This window comes from Lemur catta, chromosome 10 (genome assembly GCF_020740605.2).
Source record: "Lemur catta isolate mLemCat1 chromosome 10, mLemCat1.pri, whole genome shotgun sequence".
Lineage (NCBI taxonomy): Eukaryota > Metazoa > Chordata > Mammalia > Primates > Lemuridae > Lemur > Lemur catta.
The window spans coordinates 35,598,532-35,622,017 of NC_059137.1; the positions used below are offsets into that span (position 1 = coordinate 35,598,532).

At 35.7% G+C, this 23,486-nt stretch overlaps 1 protein-coding gene across 2 annotated transcripts in view; it reads right to left on the reverse strand.

The window, feature by feature from the left end:
- Nucleotides 1-1,880: 1,880 nt before the first annotated feature.
- Nucleotides 1,881-23,486, reverse strand: part of MELK (maternal embryonic leucine zipper kinase) — a 66,761-nt gene continuing 45,155 nt past the window's right edge. For both annotated transcript variants that reach the window (XM_045562415.1, XM_045562416.1), the window contains exons 12-18: nucleotides 21,465-21,596; nucleotides 17,466-17,588; nucleotides 13,228-13,459; nucleotides 9,712-9,808; nucleotides 8,522-8,690; nucleotides 4,611-4,714; nucleotides 1,881-2,406 (exon numbers count right to left, since the gene is read on the reverse strand). In XM_045562415.1, coding sequence (XP_045418371.1) covers nucleotides 2,229-2,406; nucleotides 4,611-4,714; nucleotides 8,522-8,690; nucleotides 9,712-9,808; nucleotides 13,228-13,459; nucleotides 17,466-17,588; nucleotides 21,465-21,596 — 1,035 coding nt within the window. In that variant the 3' untranslated portion in view covers nucleotides 1,881-2,228. The remainder of the gene's footprint in view (nucleotides 2,407-4,610; nucleotides 4,715-8,521; nucleotides 8,691-9,711; nucleotides 9,809-13,227; nucleotides 13,460-17,465; nucleotides 17,589-21,464; nucleotides 21,597-23,486) is intronic.

Genomic DNA, 23,486 nt, shown 5'->3' on the forward strand with positions numbered 1-23,486 from the left:
ATTTGCATATCATATATTTAATATTATATCATACATATTATCATACAGTTGATAATGGACTTATATCTAGAATACATAAAGAACTCTTACCATTCAGCAGTAAAAACACAACCCAATTAAAAATGTGAAAGGATCTGTATACTTCTTCAAAAAAGATATACAAATGGCCAATAAGCACATAAAAAGATGCTCAACATCATTATTAGGGAAAAGCAAATCAAAACCACAATAAGACACCACTTCACACACATTAGGATGGCTAAAATTAAAAAGACAGACAATAACAAGTGTTGGGGAGAATGTGGAAAAATTAGAACCCTCATACAATCACTGGGTGCAATCATAAAATGGTGCAGTGACTTCAAAAAACAGTTTGATAGTTCCTCAAAATATTCAATAACCCAGCAATTCTACTCCTAGGTATATATACAAGAGAATTGAAAACATATGTGTACATAAAAATTTGTACACAATGTTCACAGCAGCATTATTCAAAACAGCCAAGTGGAAACAACCCAAATGTCTATCAACTTATAGATAAATGTGATATATGCATACAATGGAATATTATTCAGCTATAAAATGGAAAGAAGTACTAGTATATTCTACAATGTGATAAATCTTGAAAACATTATGCTGAATGAAAGAAGCCAAACCCCAAAGCCTACATATTGTATGATTCCATTCATATGAAATGTCTAAAACAGTCAATTCATAGAGATAAAAAGTAGATAAGGGGTTGCCAAGGGCTGGAGGTGGGGAGGGTGACCACTAATGGGTATGGGGTTTCTTTTGGAGATGTTAAAAATGTTCTAAAATTAGATCATGGTAATGGTTGCACAACTATGAATATATTTTTAAAAAACACTGAATTGTACACGTTTTAAAGGGGTTAAACTTTTATGAATTACATCTCAATAAAGCTATTATAAAAAACCCTTTGACAGCTCTCCTTTGCCAAAAAAAAACCACTTAGTTTAGTGGAGGATTCAAGATCCTTTATCGCTTACTTCCATCTAAACTTTAAACCCTCATCTCCTGCTATTTTCCCTTGGACCACCTTTTCTGCTTCTACTCCAAACACATAATGCTATTTTGGAATTCCATGCCTTTGCACATGCTGCTCTTGCTGTCAAGAACGTCATACTCCCTTTTCTTTTTCTGTTGCACTCCTATATATCCTTCAAGGACAAATGTTGTTTCTTCCAAGAAATCATTCCTAACTCCATAAAAAGTTGATCATCCCCTCTATGCTATAAACACTGGTTTGTGTTGTGCATCTGCCTCTGCTAATAGACTCTGAACTCCTTGAGTTCAGACGGTATCAACTTCAGCCCCAGGACCTAATGCTTGTAAGCACTTAGTAAATGCTTATTGAATAAATAAATGACAAAACACTCTCCTCACTACTGACCAGAAATAGTGCTATTTTTTCTCCAACTAGTTTAATTGTAGTAAAATCCATACAAATGTAACTTGAGATCTGGCCTTTAGAGACCAACAAAATGAAATAAAAATATAAATTTGGGGCCAACACTGAGACTTAGAGAAATTACCATAAAGTAACATTTCATGGGGTTCATGGTTCAGATACTTATCATTGTTGACCGAACATACTTACTGAAGTCAATATTCTTTTATTCAACATATTAAATGTATTGTTTAACTCTGGTAACCACAGCTGTGACTTAGTTAACGATCTCAATAAATCCTACTTAAATCAGAGACAGGAAAAAATTATGCAAATGAATTCTTATCTGTTTTTCTGCCCAAGGCATATTTGATAACATATAAAACATACTCCAAATAGTCTCTACTTAATAGGAAGCCATTTGAGGTTTTATTTGGATCAAAATCAAATACAAAGAAAAGAAGCTTGCTATATGCACAAATGGTTTTATTTCAGAGAGAAATTATACATTAAAAAGAGATGTAGTTAAGAGCTTATACTCACATATGGAAGTGAATCTAGGAAAGTCAACAATTATTAATATACAAAGCCACATGATTTAAAAAGACAGTAACAGATAATGACAGATGGGCTTGCCTTAGATTCATCCACGAAATAATATCTTTTGTTTAAAAACAAAAAGATATTGGTTTTAAGATAGCTCTTTTGAAATGAGTTTGTAGTTCCAATGGACTTTAAAATCAAACCGATCACACCAGTCACCATGTAGATTATATCACACCCACACTCATCCAGTGGGCTAGAAACCATCCATCAATTATACCTTGCAGCTAGACAGGATGTCTTCCACTAATCTCTTGTAAACCCAGGCATCGCCCTTAAGCCGCTGCCTCCTAATACCCACCACATCAGGTTTTTGAAGCTGGCACACTTCTAGTTCAAACTGCATTGTCACTTTGCCAAAATCTGACTGTGTTTGACACTTCAGTGTATAACTGTGAAAAACAAGATAAGAAGCGAGTTAGTAGGAGAACCATTTTCTGTATAATACAAGAGTTTTCTAAGCCTCTAGGAGGCCAGTGGAGAAAATGAACCATTATTTCATATTAAGCAATGTATTACTGTTTACAGTTTCCAAATGACCTAGCTATGCTTTAGTAATGGAGTATGACTGGTGTTTTCCCAGAAGCTGAACTAGGATTCTAAGAAAAAATAAGCATGAAAAGGCTTTACCAGAATTCTCCCGTGCTCTAAAGAAAAGCCCTTCTTTCATAGCTGTACATGCCATTCATGCTCAAGAAATCTGGTGTTCTTCATGCACCCCTTTCAACATTGTAATCCGTGAACATTAGGCGATTTCTACAATGTTCACAACAAAGGAAAGCACAGGGAAGATGAGGAATATTTTGTGTGTGTGCACTTCATCAGAAACTTCTTTTATACAAATAAAGCTGAAGCCACTCACCTGTCAGAAGGCACCCAGGTTTTTGAGGTTTGTCTAATAGTAATAAGAAGTTATGATCATCAAATTTTATGACATAAAGAAAAGCAAAAGAAAGCCCAAGGAGGTGGTACATTCCCATAGCTGAAATGTATGGAATTTATATCTAGAACTGTCACATTAGCTACTTTGATAATGGAAAGCCCAGTCTAAGTGAAACCTTAAACTCACCTTAAGAAATAGGTATGATCCTGAAAAGTTGCATACATTTAATTCATGTCAATAAAATTTTTTGGATTAGTTTACATTATATTAATATTTTAGATTTATATTTGTCTTACTGATCTTAAATAAACAATAAACATAAACAATAGGATCGATTTTAAATTTCAGTTCCCTAAATATTTAAGGGCACATGATTAGGCACTATTCCACAGATGTATGGAGAAATTACATTGTTTATTATGTATTATGAAGTTTGACAAAATATCAATCTTTTTCTTACTAACTTAGTTATGTGTTTTACAGAAAGGGCTTGATCTCTTAAAACTAAGCAGTCAATATCAGAAATGCCAAAAGGAGCTCCCTTAGTTAAGGTTCTTGACAGGATGATGAAGGATAGAACAATTTAGTCATATGGAAGATAGGAGTGAGTAATTCATCCTGATTGGAAAAAGATGATAATGGAATATAACCAAAACTCCTAACACCACTCCACTGAAAAAGTTAACTTTTGTCTTTCTTTCTGCTTTGTGTCAAAGAAGATAAAAACAAACAATGAAGGTAAAAAGAAAAGAAAGAGGTCAAGGCAGAGACCTCCTGGTTGATTAGGAAGTTAGAAGGACAAAGTATTGGTTAATAGCTAGTTAGTAATCTCTTGACAGAGAGCTCATATACTAAAGGAAAGACCATGGAAAAGATAGAGATTTGGCCAGAGGTTCTGGAACCATAGATAAGCCCCAAGCATGAAGAAGAGATCACAATGAGTTAGATGTGTTCTAATGAAGCCTAAAGAGGAAAACCGGGGTTCATGTAAGGAATGCTTGCCAACATTTACAGATAAGTAAAAAATACAATTATATTTGCAAAAGATTGTTTCTTAAAATTGTACTCTATACTGACTATTCTGTTTACATGATTAAATCTATTTGTGGCTCTACTGGTTGCTCAGTAAAAAAATTTTAGAGACATAACTGAATGGAAATGCTTATGAATGTGGACAGCTTGTGTAACCAGAAGATGTCTGGCTATTCAGACCATGAGATCATAACCAAAGAGCCTTTGATAGCAATTCATTCAACAGTAGGAAAGAGTTAAAGTGAAATAACTTCCTGAAGCACTGAAAACCCTGTAAAATAGCCAGTCATAAGGAGGATTCTATATAATTCCCTGATTTGTTTGAAATGTCTCACAAATTTAGATCACAACTTATAAATATTATCATAAAGCTGAAAAATCAAAGGAAATAGAAGATCTAAAAGAAAAATGAAAGAAGTTCAGATTTTCCTATTTTGAAATGAAATGTCTAGCTTTGAAAGTGGGACAACATGTGTGCTTTAAAAACTTTTATAGCTCATACAAAATAAAAGAGAATAAATGATAAACAATGACACTACCTTAAAAGCTTTTTGGAATGAGGTGGGAGAGATGTATTTTTTAAAAAGGACAGAGGGTGGGAGGTAAGGATCAATCCATATTTTTTTAAAGTCCAAAAGATATTAAGTAATAAATGCAACAGCCTGTAAGTGTGCTACTTACCCCTTTTGCACGAAGTCAACATGCTTCTCTGGAAGAATAGACATTATTTCATTCAAGAGTTGATCTGGATTCAGTAATCTGGTTGTAGTCACATTATAGTGAAGCTTAAAGAAAGAAAAAGAAGGGGTGAGAAATAAATCTCTATATCAACACAAAGGCCATCCTACCAGACCTACAGTTCCAAAACTCCTCAACATAGTACTTTTCCAAATGGAACTATTTCCAGAAAAATACCCCAAAAATTTACAGCTAACTCTTGGTAAATTAATGGCACTGTGAAAGCTTAGAGAAATGAATTTACTATCTTTCCTTTTTATACTTCCAACTTCTGCTCCTACCTTTTTTAAAAAAATAAATATTACATAACATCAATCTATTTGAGCTTTACCTGTTTCTCCCTTCCCACACTATGATTGAGACAGTCTTGAAATGTAAACTGTGGGAAGATGAAACAAATACCCTACAAAGTTTGGTTTGTATATAGTTGGGTACGTTTTCTTCATTCTTTCTGGATTATTTAATATTATAGAATTCCAGGAGCTGATTCTTTGACAATTCTATGAGGAAATGAATATAACAGGTACTTCTTTTAAAAAGCATTTTTTCTCATTGACCAAGAGCACAATTCTCAGAGATAATCTTTTTCTTTTCTTTTCTTTCTTTTGAGATAGGATCTCACTCAGTTGCCCAGGCTAAAGTGCAGTGGTGTCATCATTAGTTCACTGCAACCTCAAACTCCTGGGCTCAAGCAATCTTCCTCCCTCAGCCTCCCAAGTAGCTGGGATTACAGGCATGCACCACGACTTCCCACTAATTTTTTAATTTTTTTATAGATAGGGTCTCACTATATTGCTCAGGCTGGATCAGAGATGATTTCATTCCTACTTGGTATGCATTTATTCATTCATCCAATAATTATTTATTGAATGTTTACTATATACCAGGCACTGTTTTAGTAGGTCCTAGAGACATAAAAATCGCCACCTTCTTAGTAGTACCTTCACTGTCAAACAGAATCATAATTTCTACATCTTTCAGATTTGAGTTCTTTTCATAAATAATAAAATGCTGAGATAGGAAAGGAACCAACTACCTTACTTTTCAAAATAAGAACCTGTGGCCTGAAAAAGAGATATAAATTTCTTAAGGTAGGGTTTCCCATAGTATGATGCAAGATATACAAGATGACTCTAGGTGGTACATAGATAAATATTTTTTGCTATTTATGTATTTGCTCCAATCTGATTTAGAAAAATATGCTTAGCAAAAACTAGTAATATGTAGTTTCCTTTTATATAAATTTGAGTTTTAAAAAAGTGGTTTCACAGGTGTTATAGATAATACCAAAGCATATTAATTGTATATTTATTTTATTTTATTTTTATTATTTTAGAGACAGGCTCTTGCTCCGTTACCCAGGCTGGAGTGCAGTGGCACCATCATAGCTCACTGCAGCTTCAACCTCCTGGGCTCAAGTGATCCTCCCGCCTCAGCCTCCCAAGCAGCTGGAACTACAGGTATGAACCATTGTGCCCAGCTTGTACGTTTTTAGTATGTACAGTTTACTATATGTCAGTTATACTTCTACAAATCTTTTTTCAAGAGATGAGGGTCTCACTATGTAGTCTAGTCTGGCCTCAACCTCGCAGGGTCATGCCATCCTGTCTTAGCCTCCCGAATAGCTGGGATTATAGGCACATGCCACCATGCCCAGCTTATAAATCTGTTTTTGAAAAGAGAATCAATATAAAGAGAATACCATATAAATAACAGTGTACATGATATGTTGATATGGCAAACATTGTGAAGGTGAGTGTAAATGATGGGACCCTGGCTCCCAATCTAAGGCTTTTCCATTAAACTAAATTGGCTCTGTCAAGGTAATAATAAACTGAACACTTTCGAATCACAATTTAAATTATTGCTTTTGTAAAATAAAGAATTCATACTCTTATTTAAATTTCAGGTTTTTATAGATTGCTTCCTAAAAGAGGGCTTAACTATATACAATGTGCTATCTTAAAAAACCAAGGTATTTTTCATATTATTCTGTCAACTTTTCTGGTTATAGTTTTTTAATGCTGCATAAGAAGTTAGTGGAAAATACGAAGATAATTTCCTAAAGCAAGTCCTTCAGTTCGGCAAAACTTAAAGCATTAGATTCAAAGTTAGATTAAGTTTCAGATCTAAAGTTTGTGCTAATTAGCATTACAGTTCTGCTACATGGAGGTTAAGATGCTCAACATTGATAATAATAATGACCCCTGATGATGGAACACTGCCTTATATTAATAAAGCATTTCATATGCAATGTAGCACCCCATGTGTGGAGTCCTGTGAGGTTGCTATGACAGGCATTATCTCTAGATTTTACAAAGAAATTGAGCAAGTCAAGGATAGAATGACTTATCAAAGCTATACAGTATAAAGCTGGAGCTAGAACCCAGGACCAATCTTGTGGCTGTTCTCCTACATTCTACAAGTACTGGGTAAGTACCAGGAAAGCTAACAAACACCACAGGAGTTTCTATTGAAAAATGCATTAAGGTTCCAAAAAATTTACATTAGGTGAACATTTTTGGAACATTAGTATTAGTACTTGATAACTGCTTAGCTTCTCAATAATGTATATGGTGAAACAAGTTTCCTTAATTTTATTTATTTAATGTTTTTTAGTGGAATGGTACAGTGGTTTTCTTACTACCATAGTTTGAAGTAGTTCATAACTGTCTCCAACTAGAGAAACCCCAGAATAAAAGGATAAAGAATAGGTCTAACAAATAGCCACATGTAATGTAAACTTAGTGCACTACATAAGTTCAACAAGGCAGTGAATACTAATGGACAAGTCCTATCTTCTTCCACTTTAAGATAGAATATAAATAGGATCTCAGAACATTCTCATTCTCTGCTTAAACACCCTTCTGCCTAACAGCTCAGCATTTTCCTTCTCTCAAACCACCCAGATTTGTTCAGTATAGTAGTCTACTTGCAAAAACTAAACATAGATCCAGTCCCCAAGTCACGGGAACACTACCGACTTCTCTCCTCCCTCTTCTGGAGCCACACCGCTTGGAACATGTTTTCACTATAGCAACGAGCCCAGTGTGTCAGAGCATCACAGCCTGTGTTCACTGTCACTCTATGAGTTCCTCAAGGACATGGGCACCTTTACCTCTTATTTTCTTATACTTCCACTAAACAAAAGTGTCATTCATTAGATGCCTAGATGAATGCTCAGAGAGAATCCAAGAGAGTAAGAAGTATTTTGTATCTCCTAATGACTTATTTTCCTTTCTCTTCTATCAAATATATTGTCCACACCACTGATACATTAATCTTTTTAAAGTATAACAAGTCTAGCAAATAAGATCCAAATCTCTCAGCCAGGCCTTGAGGACATCCCGGCCTACCTTGCTAGCCCACCCACACTATTTTCCTCACACACCATGCTCCAAGTTCAATAATCTTCCCATGCATTCAAGTATTTCCCAAGGGTCTATAAAAGAAGCTATATGTCAAGGACTCTTCTATGTGTCAGAGACACAATTGAGCTCAAGTTCCCCATCCTGAAGGCATCTCTCAGTTTTCCCTATGTGCCCCACGCTTCCTCACCTCCAAGCTGCCTCTGTGATTAATCCTTCCACCTGCTCCTGAATATCTGAATTATAGTTGTTTGGTCCTTGATGGGAGTGACTATATCTAATGAACCTCTGCATTCTCAAAGCCCCCTGCACAGTAACATGCATATGTTAATTGCTCAAAAACTATATATTAACTCAACGAATAAATAAGGAAATAAAAAATACTAATCAATTCATTCAGTACTTTTCTTTTTAAAATAAACAAAAAAGCAATGCAGCGAGCAGTCAGCTTCTGATATTCATATTAAAGAATTCCAGTCGATTTACCTTTAGCCTTCGTGGCCCATCTTTGGCAGAGCCCTTCTTTTTGCTCCTGGTAAGCACAGTGATAACCTTATCTAGTCCCCTTTCAAGGCTCCCAAACACTTTGGCTCCTTTTCTTTTTGGAGTATCCTCCATGTGTGCTTGGTTGAGATCTAGCTCCACTGAGCGGCACCTTAAAAACAAAGCACAAGTAAAGTTGGGCCTCTTGCCTGTTGGGGCCCTCAAGGGTGGGCTTTTGTCCCTTTACACACATTAGGGTGCCTCATTCAGGTACGTCAGGGCCAGATCACCTCAATCCTCCTCAGGGAGCACCAAAGCCATCTCCCTCTAGAAAGGAGCCATCACCCTTCTCCCAGCCAACTGCCACTCAGCAAAACTATTAATATTTTTCCCCTTCCTTTTCATAAAGTGTCAAATAAAAACACTTGAAAAGTTGAAAGAACGGTACAGTGAACACCCACATATCCTCCTAGATTCAACAATTGTTAATATTTTGGCACATTTGCTTTCTGTATGTATACAGATAATAAATACATTAAATATATTACTTATTTGCAAAGCTATGTGAAAGTAACCCAGCTAAAGATATCATGACACTCTACTCTGAAACACTTCAGTATACATCTCCAATGAATAAGGATATTTTCTTACATAATCACAATGCCATATCACATCAAGAAAAATAATAATAATTCCATAGTATCATCTAATAACCAATTTACATTCTACTCTCCCAACGGTCACCAAAATGGATCACACTTTTAAAGAATAGCTATAAAAGACAATGAAGGGTGATATATACTGCAGAACTTTTCAAATAGGAGTGGGTTTTCTTTGAAACACCAGTTAGTATCTTTACTATTTGATATCTATACTCTACTGAGAGAAGCATAGGGAAAGATGGGGCTCAGCAAGGAAAATACATGCCTGGGGTGAGGGCCACTATCTTTCTAGCCTGCTATACTTTAAGGTGCCAGTCCTATTTCTGATCAGTTTCACAATTCCACCCCATGAGGAAAGCAGTGACGACAGGTCCATTAAAAGCCACAGACCATCCTCATATAGACAGATATTCCCACAGTCTCCAACAGAATCTATGTGATGATTCACCTTAATCAAGTTTAACACATATGAAAAAGGAAATCTGGTTATATATACTAATGATCAAAGAGTCTGAAAAACTGAACACTCACCTCCTCTCAGGGCTAATGACACCTGCCATTAACTTGTCTGTTCCTGTTGAATTTACTGGCGTTTTAATTGGGGTTTCTTTCAGGCACTGGTTTCTAGCTATAAGAAACACAATGAACACAAACCTTATGTAGCTGATATACTATGACTCCAAAACTCCTATCAATAATGCATACATCACCTTATTCATTGACTCAAAAATATTGTAATCACTTGGCCAGTGATGTTAAAGGCTCTAACACTTTAAAGAAATGTTTCTGTGTGATTTATAATAAAAAGAAAATCATTTTGCCTTGCATGTATGGCTCCTCTTTTTCTTTACTGCAAACTGAGGCCATGCTTATGATTTTATTATAAATATCATATGATAAATCTAAATAGATCATATAAATACAGATCTCATAATTACCGATTCTTCTTTCTATAAATAAAAGTCAACCTGTAATTATACATGGGCCCAATTTATGCTTTTAATTGATATGGTATTGAAAGGTATTAATTCAATTCATAGCCCTATTCAACTCCTTTTAGGCAAAGAGAACAGTTTCAGGTAAAAGCTTGACATAAGTTATTACAGAAATGTGAGCTTTGATTATTTTTTATATTCCCTGTTCCAGAATTTTGTGTTTTATTCTAAGTAGGGTATTTGCATCCCAGATAGTTTGTGACAAATTTGCATTAACAAATCTGGTTACCACTGACTAGTTAACTTTTTGTTCATGATCTAAAACTTTTATACCCTTTAGAGGTAATAATATTCACATTAGAATAACAAAGATAAGATACCAAGTTTTTAAAAGGAGATCAGGAGTTTGGTTTTATTTATGACTATTTAGCTTTATTCTCTCTAGGCTTTTTTTTTTTTTTTTTTTTTTTTTGAGACAGGGTCTCATTTTGTCGCCCCGGCTGGAGTACAGTGGCGTCATCATAGCTCACTCAACCTCAAGCTCCTGGGCCCAAGTGATCTTCCTGCCTCAGCCTCCCTAGTAGCTGGGACTACAGGCACACACCACCATGCCTAGCTAATTTTTTCTATTTTTAGTAGAGAAGGGTCTTGCTCTTGTTTGGGCTGTTCTCAAACTCCTGAGCTCAAGTGATCCTCATACCTCAGCCTCCCAGAGTGCTAGGCTTACAGGCCTGAGCCACTGTGCCCAGCCTATTCTCTCTAGTTCTATAAGAACTAGAAAATAAGAGCAACCAGAAATATCTGTGAAAACAGTTTTCATCTTTGTATACTGACAGTATCTACCACCACACATAGTTGCCTTTCAACAAACTGTCACTGCCTGGATTGTACAGGAGTCACAAAAATGAAATTAATGTTTCTGTAAAAAATAACTCACAGTGAAAGTAAAATGCAAAGTGCTAATGGAAGCTATCAATTGTGGCTTCAGCCACTTGCTCCCTTAGGTGGTTCTTATGTTTAAAGAAAAACAGCCAATAATAGCTTTTGATCAACACAATCTTTCTCACAGAGACAAGGTATATAAACTGTGGTACTTCAAGATTACAAAATAAATTTCACACTGCCTATATTGCAAAACCTTCAGAGTTACATAAAAAGTAAAAACTATCAATAATGGAAGGGACTATAGCAACAAAAAGTTTTAAAAAAGAAGCCCTTAATGAGCCAAGGTAAGCTTAAGGTCTATCTTCTCTCCCTGCCCAATCCCATGATTCACAAAGGAAGCTATAGTTATATCAAGAGAAATAACAAAAGAGAAAGAGACCCTCTTGTTGGGAAAAAAATGAAATAGCAGCTACTACTGAGGTCCTACCACGTGCAAACATTATCCCACTGAACCCTCACAACAATCCCAGGCAGCCACATACACAAACACACATCATCACACCAAACTGGCCTCACATTTTTTTGGAAAGTATTGAGTTGATAAAATGGAGAATGTCATTGATATAATTGGGATATTTGTCCCCTCTAAATCTCATATTGAAATTTGATCTCCAATGTTGGAGGTAGGGCCCAGTGGGAGGTGTTTGGGTCATGGGGGTGGATTCCTCATGAGTGTCTTGATGCCATCCTTGAAAGAATGAGTGAGTTCTTACTCTATTAGTTCACATGAGAGCTGGTTGTTTAAAAGAGCATGGCACCCCTCTTTCCTCTCCCTTGCTTCCTTCCTCCTGCCATGTGATACCAGCTCCTCTTCCCCTTCCACCATGAGTAGAAGCTTCCTGAAGTTCTTACCAGAAGCAGATGCCAGACCATGCTTCTTAAACAGCCTGCAGAACTGTGAGCCAAATAAACCTCTTTTCTTTACAAATTGCCCAGCCTCAGGTATTTCTTTATAGCAACATGAAACAGACTGAGACAATCATTAACATAATAATGGGACTTCTAGCAAATATTCTAACAAATCTTCCATAATATCTTTATGGATAAGAAGTTGATCTTTTGAACTGGCTATCAGCCCCATCAGCACAATGCAGGATGCAGTTTAGCAGCAGTTCACATGGCAATGCTTCAGAGTTTAGGTTCATTAGGATCTACGTAATACAATAGAGAAGGTCACAATTGCTGGAAAAAAGGCTAATAAAGTTTAAATATTTTAAAATGTCACATAGACTAGATCACGGTAAATAAAATTCCTTCAGACTCTCTCTTATTCTTTCATTCAACAAATATGGCCCCTACTCTGTACTAGGCATCAAATACCTACTATGTGCCAGCCAACAAATATGGCCTCCACTACGTACTATGCCATGCTGCAATAAACATGGCAAAGTCTCTCCTGTCCCAACACTTACCATCTTATCCTAGAGAGACCCACTCCCAGAAAGCTGAGTTCAGGTCTAGGCATTATATTTTAAGAGGCACACTGACAAAATAGACTATGTTCAGATTAGGCCCACAACCAAAAACATTGAGGAGTCACAAAGAAAACAGTTTAAATAACTGGTGATAATTAAACAGAAAAGGAAACCAAGGGAAATGAGGGAGCTGTGGTATCTGGACATACACATAAATATCCATAAGGGCATCACAGATTTTCCCTGCTGCTGGGCATGTGCAGTAAATACAACAGGGCAGAATAGGACCAGACACCAGAACTGGAGATCCAGATGCGCAAGAAGGGCTCAGTAGAGACTTCAGCTTGAGTCATTAAAAATGGGAATAAATGGGCAAGCAAGGTCTAAACCTGGATATGTGACCTTGGACAAATCACATCCCTCCTCTGACTCTCAGGTTCCTTAGCTGTGAAAAAAGGAGTTGGATTAGATAAGCCCTAACTTGCTTTTCAGCTTTGATACTCTAAGATGCTATAATTCAATTTTATAAACGTGAAAAAGAGAAAAACTTAGTATCATTTCAGAAAAATTAGAGGTTAACTAATATGCTTTCATTTCAACTAATGCAAATAACATGATAAAAAATCAGCTTGACTTCTAGAAATTTCTGAGAGCAACATTAATGATTTCTGACCTACTATGTGTTTATTTAATACGGTAAGAAGTATGAAATTTGAAGTTTTTTAGCACTGCTTAATATACTTAGCAAATACCTTTTGAGGGTGTAGTATAACAATTTGGTGTGGTAAGTATTTCTCTCTTATGCTGGTTCTTATTAGCTGGAGTCTTTGGCTCAGGAATTACAAAGTACTCTTCATTCTTTACAGCAGACTTAGGAGTATATACATTCTCTTTGTTCTTTAATTTATTTGCAGATGTTTTGCATAATACTGGAGTTAATGATTTCGATTCCAGCCCATTTGATTCTGTCCAATGCCTGTTAAACTGGAAAAAAAAAAAAGTTACTGGATAAAGCACATTGAAGAAGAAAAGTCAATTTCTTTTACAATATGCCTTAATAATTTGCAAATTACCTTGCACTATTTTTATTAAAATAGAATATTATCAAAAAGACATTATTGGCAATACCAGGAAGTTTGAAAATGTATATTCAGGTCTCTTTAGTACATGTAGATCACTTTAGTCTGTTTTACTGACAGGTAATTTTCAACATGTTTCTTCAGGCCAAAAGTTTGAACATACCCAGATCCCAGGCCTCAAATAAATCCCTAAGAAATGCTTCCCACACCTAGATTGCCATGGTTTGCCTATAATATGTACCAAGTAAAAAAATTTAGTCTTTGATTAGAGCAGAAAAAACATGTTAAAATATTCTAACAGAAATGTTGAATAAAAGGAAATTTTAATCCTTTCAAATTTATGGTTGAGCTTGCAAAAGAGGAAGGAAAATCCTCAGAGGCCAAACTAAAAACATGAGCATGAATCCAAAGATGTAACCAAGGTTGAAACTTTCTGCTGCCCTAAGGGCATCTGCCTACTATCTCTGATAACCTACAGCAAGAGTTTTAACAGTCACAGAAGCCTTAGGCCTATACAAGGTAGTAAGCTAGATCCAAAGCTCCCATGTGAAGTCAGGAGGGGCTATAATTAAAATGAAAGCGTGAATTAAATATAAATCTGCCCTTTAAAGGGAATCAGGGAGAAAATATGTCTGTCTTGGCCTTGGATCTGGGGGAGGAAAAAAAGTCTCTTTTAATAATTTGTAAATAACCAAAGGACAGTCTTCACATAGGTACAAAGTCCAAATTAGTACTACCTGCATGGTCCCAGAAGGGACTTCAGCCTAAATTTAATTTAAAGTCATCCTAAATTGGTTGTTCCCCAGGAAACTGGTAGAAGCAAACATGGTTCCTAGCTGAAAAATAAGCTTAAATACAACCCAATCCAAGCCCTCAACACTTAACCCAAGCCTCAAAGAATTCCCACAGAGTTCAAAGAAAAATGAACCTATAACAAAAATTCCAGAAGATGTAAGCACTATGAGCAAAAGTCAGCACACAAAAATAAAACCAGTACGTACAATCAGACCATAAAGATGTCAGATACTAAAACTATCAAATATAGAACATAAATATGTTCACGTTTAAAATAATGAAAGAAATTAAAAACATGAGAAAAGAAAGAGACTAAAAATGTTCAAATAGATTTGAAAAAGAATAAAAACCTCTAGAAATAAAAAATATAATGATAAAAGTAAAAAACTCAATAGACATATCAAATAACAGATTAGACAGACATAAAAAGAGAATTTCTGAATAGGAAAATAAATTTGAAAACATTATCCAGAATGTAGCCCAGGTAGAAAAGGATATGGGATATAGACAGATGATTTAAGGTAAGTGGAAAATGAAGTGAGATAGTCTAACATATGCCTATTCTAAGTTCCAGAGATAGATAATATGGACAATGCTAAAGAAGCAATTATTCAAGGAATTTTCCAAAATTGATTAAAGATACAAATCCTCATATATAGGAAGCACAATGAATCATAAATAGGATAAATAAAAAGAAATCCACATCTATAATTCCCAGGTTATACAACTCTAGAGGACACTATCCACACAGACAGCACACAGATGGTGTCTGTTCCCTGGAGTTGTACAATGTAGCAGCCCTAATGGAGAAACTCCACAACACCAAAAATAAAGAGAAGATCCTGAAAGGTGCCAGAGAGAAAAGACAGACTAACTAGAAAGAAACTAGTTTGACACTGATTTCTCAACAGCAACAATAGAAGCAAGAAGAGAGTGGAGTAATTATCTTGAATAACTTCCTGTGAATCCATAAATATTTCAAAATAAAAAGCTAAAAAAATTAGAGAGCTAAAACACTGGACACATCACTAGCATGTAATTTAGGAATGGTAATCAGAGATTAAGTGTCCTAAGGCTCCTGTCCCCAACCCCAAGGCCATAGACCAGTACCCGTCTGTGGCCTGTCAGGAATTGGGCCACACAGCAGGAGGTGAGTGGCAGGCCGCGAGCAAGCAAAGTTGCATCTATATTTAAAGCCGCTCCCCATTGCTGGCATCATTGCCTGAGCTCTGCCTCCTGTCAGATCGATCACTCACTGTCTCCTATCACCCTCAGATGGGACTACCTAGTTGCAGAAAAACTAGCTCAGGGCTCCTGCTTTATTCTGCATTATGGTGAGTTATATAATGATTTCATTATATATTACAATGTCATAATAATAATAGAAATAAAGTGCACAATAAATGTCATACACTTAAATCATACCAAAACAATCCCTCCACTCCCCAGTCCATGCAAAAATTATCTTCCATGAAAATGGTCCCTGGTGCCAAAAAGGCTGGGGACCACTGCAGTAGACTAACCAAAAAGATTAAAGGAAAGCTGAAAAATAAGATGTCCATAGTGACTTCAAAAAGCTATGAAATATACCTGGGAATCTAGAAGGCCACGTATTAATACATGTATGGGACTGCACTGACGCCAAAGACTGCATTTACTCAGGAAAGATCTGAGAAGACTCTAAGCTCTCACCTCGAGCTGACCTTGAGGTTCTGTGCAAACAGGAAGCGAAAGCTAAGACAGAGTTGTCAAGTGCCTGGCTGAGAGTTGAAGACATACCCCAGATGTATACAGAGTCGCTTAAAAAGCCTGAAAGACTTACTGATTCCTGGCATCTAAGAAAATCTCTCCAAGCATTAGCTGATCACTATGCTAAATGAGCAGAGACTTCTGTAGCCAAATACAACAAAGTAAACAGACTTTACAGAGATAGTTTAGAAAAGTCACTAAACAAACAACAAAGAGCAACACCACCAAATCCTGAGGAGGGAGGTAAATCTGATTACCAAAGTTGCCACATTATATTATTTGAAATGTTCAGTTTTCAACAACAAAAAAATTATAAGACATAGACTTGCAAATTAATAAGAAAGTATGGCCCATGTACAGGGAAGAAAAGCAGTCAACAGAAAGTGTCCCTGAAGAAGCCCAGACATTGGACTTACCAGGCAAGACTTTTAAATCAATTTTTAAATATGTTCAAAGAACAAAAGGAAACCATTATCTAAAGAACTGAGGAAAGTGTAAAAACAATGTCACAACAGAGAGTATCAATAAAGAGATAAAATTATTAAAAAGAACCAGACAGAAATTCTGGAGTTGAAAAGTACAATAAAAATAACAAAAAACTTACTAGAAGGGTTCACTATCATTTTTAGTAGGCAGAAAAAAGAATTGGAAACTCAGGAAAAAATTCATTTAAATTACCTAGTCTGAAGAACAGAGAGAAAAAAGGAATAAAGAAAAATGAACAGTCTCAGAGAACTGCAGGGCACCATCAAGTGTGCCAATATACACATAAGCCCCAGAAGACAGAAGACATAGAATGGGGCAAAAAAAATAGATTTGAAAAATAATGGCGAAAAACTTCCCAAATTTGATAATAAACATTCATCTACACATCTAAGAAGCTCAACAAACTTCAAGTGGGATGAAAAGATTATCAAAAGGAAAGAAAAACAGATTAATTGCTGCTCAGAGCTGGGGAGTGGGGGTGGACCACAAAGAGGCTTGAGAAAATTTTGAGAAGCAATGGAACTGCTCTATATCTTAATGCTGGTGGTGGTTACACAACTGTATGCATTTGTCAAAACACACAGGACTGCATACTAAAAAGAGTGAATTTAATTATTTAACTACATGTAAATCATACCTCATTTTAAAAAAAGGAAAAGGAAAAAAAAGGAGCAGTAATCCAAAAATGGAATCATCAGCTTTCTTCAACTTGGAAATAACTGACTTCCCTTTCATTTGTATTCCAATAATATATCATTAATGTTTTCAATGGTTTAGGGATTCATTAAATTTGCAAGCACCCACTTGGTTTCCTGTTAGTCTAGTTGTTTTTATAATTGAGACAATATATTCTGCTTTAAATAATAATAAAAATTACCAACCTGTGATGTTTGGGGAGTAGCCACAGCTGTTGATAAATTATCTTCATACCATTCATAGTCTATTAATCCAGCCACATTTCTTTCATCACTTGTGGTCACATCTTCCAGACTCAGATTCTTTGACTATTCGATGAAAAAACAATAGCACTGTGATTCAATTTTTAGAATACAGTTATGCGTCACTTAATGACAAGGATACATCCTGAGGAATGCATTGTTAGGCGATTTTGTCATTGTACAAACATCAGAGCATACTTAACACAAACATAGATAGTATAGCCTACTACACGTTAGGCTATATGGGATAGCCTGCTGCTCCTTAGGCTATATACCTGTACAGCATGTTACCGTATTGAATACTGTAGGCAATTGTAACACAATGGTAAGTATTTGTGTATCTAAACATATCTAAACACAGAAAAGGTACACTAAAAATATAGCATTGTAATCTTATGGGACTACCATTGTATATGTGGTCCAACATTAATCAAAATGTCATTATGTGGCACACAACTTTAGTATATTTCAGGCACAGGGCAAGACCCTGAAAGCAGAAACAAATGAGAGACTGTTATTGAGGAAGCTCACTATCCAGTACGTGAAACAGGAAGTCAGAAAATTTTAGGTCAATTTATGATAGGAAAATCTCTGACTCTCAAATAATATATCTTGCAACATTCTTGTGTTATATGGCATGCTGCCTATCTTATCATTATCACATAATCACTATAATACAAGACACGTCCTTTGCAAATTTACAAATAAAAAGATCTGACAGAGCAGAAGAGATGGAGGGGAAATGACTTTGAAATACGGGTTTCTCAGCTGTAAGAAATACAGAATAGTTTCTACCAGAAATAATTAGCCTTACCAAAGATCTCCCAGGGATAGGACATTTGTGACATATGTATGTTAACACTACCATGAATAATTTATTTTCTGTCAGTCTTCCCCCTCTATAAACTAAGGGTGTATTAGATATACCCTGAATTCAAGACTGTGGGGGTATATTTGGATTTTTTATTTCTCCCTCCTTCCTTTTCTCTGAACTTCTTGTTAACCTGGCGAGGTAATTTTACTTGAATTTCTTATACCCCAGCCTTCTTTACCAGTCCCACTGCCACTATCCTAGTTCAAGGACAAATCTTCTCATATCCGGATTATTCAAACAGACAATATGGTCTCTGCCACTAATCTTTCCACCTTCTCAACCAAGGATGACAGAATTCTCCAGGAGTGTCAACTACCATCAATTACAACTGGCTGCATGGAGTGCCAGGCTAAGAAAAATCTTAAAGCTAAGCCTAGACTTGGTGGGGAAAGTACAGTATTGTACGAATGAGGGCTGTCACTGGTACTACAGTAGGGAGTAACAGCACATACATCACCCCTAACTGAATGAATGATTCTATACACCACTGGATAAATTTTTCAAAATCATAGTCATGTCTCTCTCTCTTGCTCAAAAATCTCCATTTCCTATTGCACAACATCTAAAACTCTGGCATGGCATTTCTAGGTTCTCTACAATCTAGCTCTTGCCTACCTTTTCAGCTCACTTACTCTGTCTCTATCACTCTTCCTCTACTTGAACTCTTCTTTTTAACCAATCAGGTCTAGCCACTGTCAACAGAATAGATCAAGCACAATAATTCCATTTATCTTGCCTTGAATATTGTGCTCCTTCTTTTCCACTTTTCTAAACTTGACTGTTCAGTTTAGATCTCCCATGGTGATGACTCCCATCCTCTAAAGCCCCCACAGCACACTTCTAGACATTCCTCTGGCCCCTATCATCCACTACGATGTAGTGTTATTCATATATATGTCATGCCTCAACTTGACTATTAGAGAGCAAGTACACCACTTTATACTTGTTTCCCAAGAGACTAGCATGGGGCCTGAAAATGCTAATGATGTTGAAGATGATATGGTCTTTTGTGATTCTAGGATCAGACTGAATTACTGTTTCACTGAAAGTGTCATTTATTGATTGGTGGTTCAGGATTACTTACTTTTTTATAAACAACAACTCAGAGAAAAAGGGTGATTCTATCAAGGGGGAGAACAGTATAAAAAGACTATGTGGCTTGCCTTAAGTATCAATAATTTGCATATTGCATAATGATCAGAAAAGAACTCAAACTTTTATTTCTACTTCATTTCTTATCATTAAAATGCCTCTCGATGTGTCATAAAAATTGATTAATATGACTGCCCAAATAATTAAATTATTAGGTAAATGCTTGTTATGTAGTAGATGGAAGATAAGAGTAAATATCTTCCCAGATATTTTCTACTTGGCTACTTTACAAATCATATATGCAGCTCAATTGAGACCAAGCCAATTCAGAGATAAGAAAATCCAATGGCTCAGACCTCTTAAGTGGGGTGTTATCAATTTTAAATTTTAGCTAAAATGATTATCCTAAGTATAGAGGTATCTAATACCTTTCTGAAATTACCTCGATTAGAAGCAAAGTTCTTGGTTTTGCATCCTCCTAGACCCAAATGTGTTACTTGAATCTGAAAGTTTAAAGGGCTTGGCAATGTGAGCAGAATGGGTGATGAGCTGCTTCATGTAGCTCAGATACAAAAGATCTGCCTGGGCATGGGGTATTCACCAGCTTAATAAAACTTTCCAAGAATAGACTAGAAAACCATCCCAGGAATAAGATTGTTTTCCTTCAGAAACTTCTTAACACAATAGCCACTTGCACTGACACTTTTAGTCCTTTGTTTGGTGAAAACACCAGTTGAGAAGGAAATAAGGAAGGCAGGGACATAGGACCCCACTATACCTGTGGTACATGATTGCAAATGTCAAAAAGAGACCTAAATGAGGTGTTAAAGGAATTTGGGGGCATGGGGAGGGTTCAACAAAAGATTGTGAAAGAGGTGACATTTTAACATTTTTTGTTTTACAGTTTTGAGACCTATAGAAAAAAATAATAATAACCTCATCCACACAGTCATTTCGGTTATCTTGGATTCCATAAAGAGAACCAACTTCTCTCTGAAGAAAACAAAAGTACAGTTCCCTAGTGCTAAAATTATTTAAATTGCAACCTGAATTAATCTGGGGAGGATTACATTACAAAGTTCCATACACAGCTGGCATAGCACTTGTATAGCTGAATTTTAAGCCATGGAAGATACAAAGAATCACACAAAAACCAGAAGGCAAATGAAAGCATTTAGGAATGACATGGAGCTTCCAAATATGCAACACTTTTCCACCATTCTAAACGTCCATGACAAAACTGAGACAAAGACAACAAAATAGAGAAAAATAATTTGGTTATAACTAACTCTCTTACAAGGAATTTGAGTTGCATAAGTTATAGCTACTGTTCAAAACAAAAACAAAACAAAAACACAGGAAGAAACACAGAGACTAATAAACATGAAACTGCCCAATCTCCATAAAGGAATGCAAATTTAAAAACAAAAAATATACTCTTAATATAAATATCAAAACATTCCATGTCATATAAAGTACAATATATCCTATGTTCACAGATCTTATTCCCAATAATTTTTAAATTGTTCACTACAATTCAATACTGTGTTCTTTAAAAGCATTTGAATGTACATAAATTATATGAACAAGCACACTAAAAAAACAACTGAAAAGACACAGTAAATATTAACTATTAAATATCATCTAAAGCTAATAGGTTTATAGGTAACTTCTATTTTCCTTTCAGTTCATCTGTCGCTTAAAATTTTTCTACAACAATCAAGAATTGCTTTTATGAAAAAAAAAAAGGAATGGTAGGGGATGAGATTTGTAAAATGTTGTCTTAACTCCAAAATTTTATAGTTCAAGTTCAGAACTTCACATTTTTCTCATCAAAAATGTTTAAATCATAAAATGTCTTTCCTCTAGCTCCTTGACACCAGAAAGTTTACTTTCCCAGTGGTGTATCTACTCATAAACAGGGTAGACACATGGCAAGACCAGCAGGTGTTCACATAAAAGGCTCTAACGTTTACCTTGATGTCTGTGAATGGGGAAGCACTGGCTTGTCCACAGGAAAAAGAAGGAAGCCTTAAACGAACTGGTTTTCCCCGAGCCTTCTTGGTTAGAAGTACAAGATAGGTAGCTGTGAGGTGATCGTATTGCCACTAGAGAAAGAGGAGATCAAATTGTTTAGAAAACTAAAGTTGTTTGTTGAAATAATGTTTTATTTAAAATTAATTTTTTTCCTAAATGTAATAGACATTCAGAATTTAAAAAGCCAATAGCTTTACAAGCCATGCAATGAAAAGTAACAATCCCCTGTACATTTCCACACATAGACAACATCGACTTTCCAGAAGGAACCACTTTTAAACACTTTTAGCTTTTCCTTCTGCTATTATTTAATAATTCTGTGTTTCTAAATTAAGTGCTTATATAGCTTTAAATTTTTTTCAGCTTCAGAGATTATCTATAAATTTCCTAGTATGAAAAATGAGAATTTAGGTCTCCTACAACTTCCTCCCTTCCCCACAAATCTCCTCCCTGGATCCTCCCTCCTACTATAATTTTATCACAAGTTTTAGCTAAATCAATATTTATATTATTATGATTACATAAATAGTATTCACAACTAAATAGGGCTAATGTTCAAAATATTTAATTGGTACCCTGACCCCAACCAATCAGAACAGAGGCCAAGAGGTCAGTAGGGTCCTGAGAGACCCCTGTCTTGCCAATTATTAACCTTTTAATTGCAAGATGAGGGGAGAAGGTGGTACCCAGGGTGTTCAAGGGAGATAACAGGGCAACAGGGAGGTAGTGATTACTTATCAATCATCATATAAATACTCTAATATTTTAACAACCAATATGGCCATACTGGCTGAATATCAGCCCTGCAGCTAAACCACACAGGGTGCTATTCTTGCAGTTCTTTTTTTTTTATAACTTTGTTTTTCCTGAAGTTAAAAATAAAAGAGTCAGTTATTCTCCTTACAAATTCAACCCCACACTCTCCAATACTCTTTACCCCCTCTCAACATATTCACACATATCCACTAACCTGCTTTCCCCCTTCTCTTGGAGACATTCCACCTGATGTTTGTATTCCATGCTCTACTCTAGACTGGCTTCTTTCTCAGCCTGCTACTCAATTGTCAGTCTAGGAATTCCTGTCACCTCTATCCTATGATGTACCTCCAGTTTCCTAGATCCTAAGTATTCCTCTTTCTTGGTTTATTTTCTTGTTTTGGTGAAACACATCCTCCAGTAACTTCCTGAGGATACATGCATGGAAGGTAAATTTTTTGAGTTCCTGCATGGCTGATAAATGATTGCATTCTGTCCTCACTCTTCATTCTGGGGTTTGGCTTAGTATAGAAGTCTAGGTTAATAATTTTCAGTTTTTATGGAATTATGGTCTTCTTGATTCTCGTATAGCTACTGAAAAATCTAGTCTTTCTGATTCCCAGGCCTTTGTGTACGACCTTTTGTTTTTATCTCTGAGTACTTTCTGAATCTTGTTTTCTTACCCAGTTTTCTGAAATTCTACTAGAACAGGCCCTGGTGTGAATCTATTTTCATCCATTGTGCCAAGCCCTGATTAAGCCTCTTCATTCTTAGAAACTCATATCCTTCAGTTCTGGAATATTTCTTCTTGTATTATTTCTTTGATTCTTTCTTTCCCTCTTTCTTCTCTGTTTTGTCTTCCTGTCACTTCTATTATTTGTAGGTTAGACCATTCTTACCCCTTCTCTTCTATTTTTGCATCTCTTTGTCTTTAGGTTCTACTTTTAAAAGATTTCACATTAACTTCATTTTCAAACATTTCTACTGAGTTTTTAATTTCTGTGGTCACATTTTAGATTTTTAAGAGTTATCTCTTGGAATCTTCCTTTTTACTCATCTTACTCTTATTTCAAGAATGAAATAGCTTCTCTTATCTCTGAGAATATTAATTAGTGGTTTTTAGCCATTTTCTTCCATTCCCTGCATTATCCATTTTTTTCTCAGTATCTTTATTTTTCCTTCTTTCCTCCCTCTACCCTACTCCA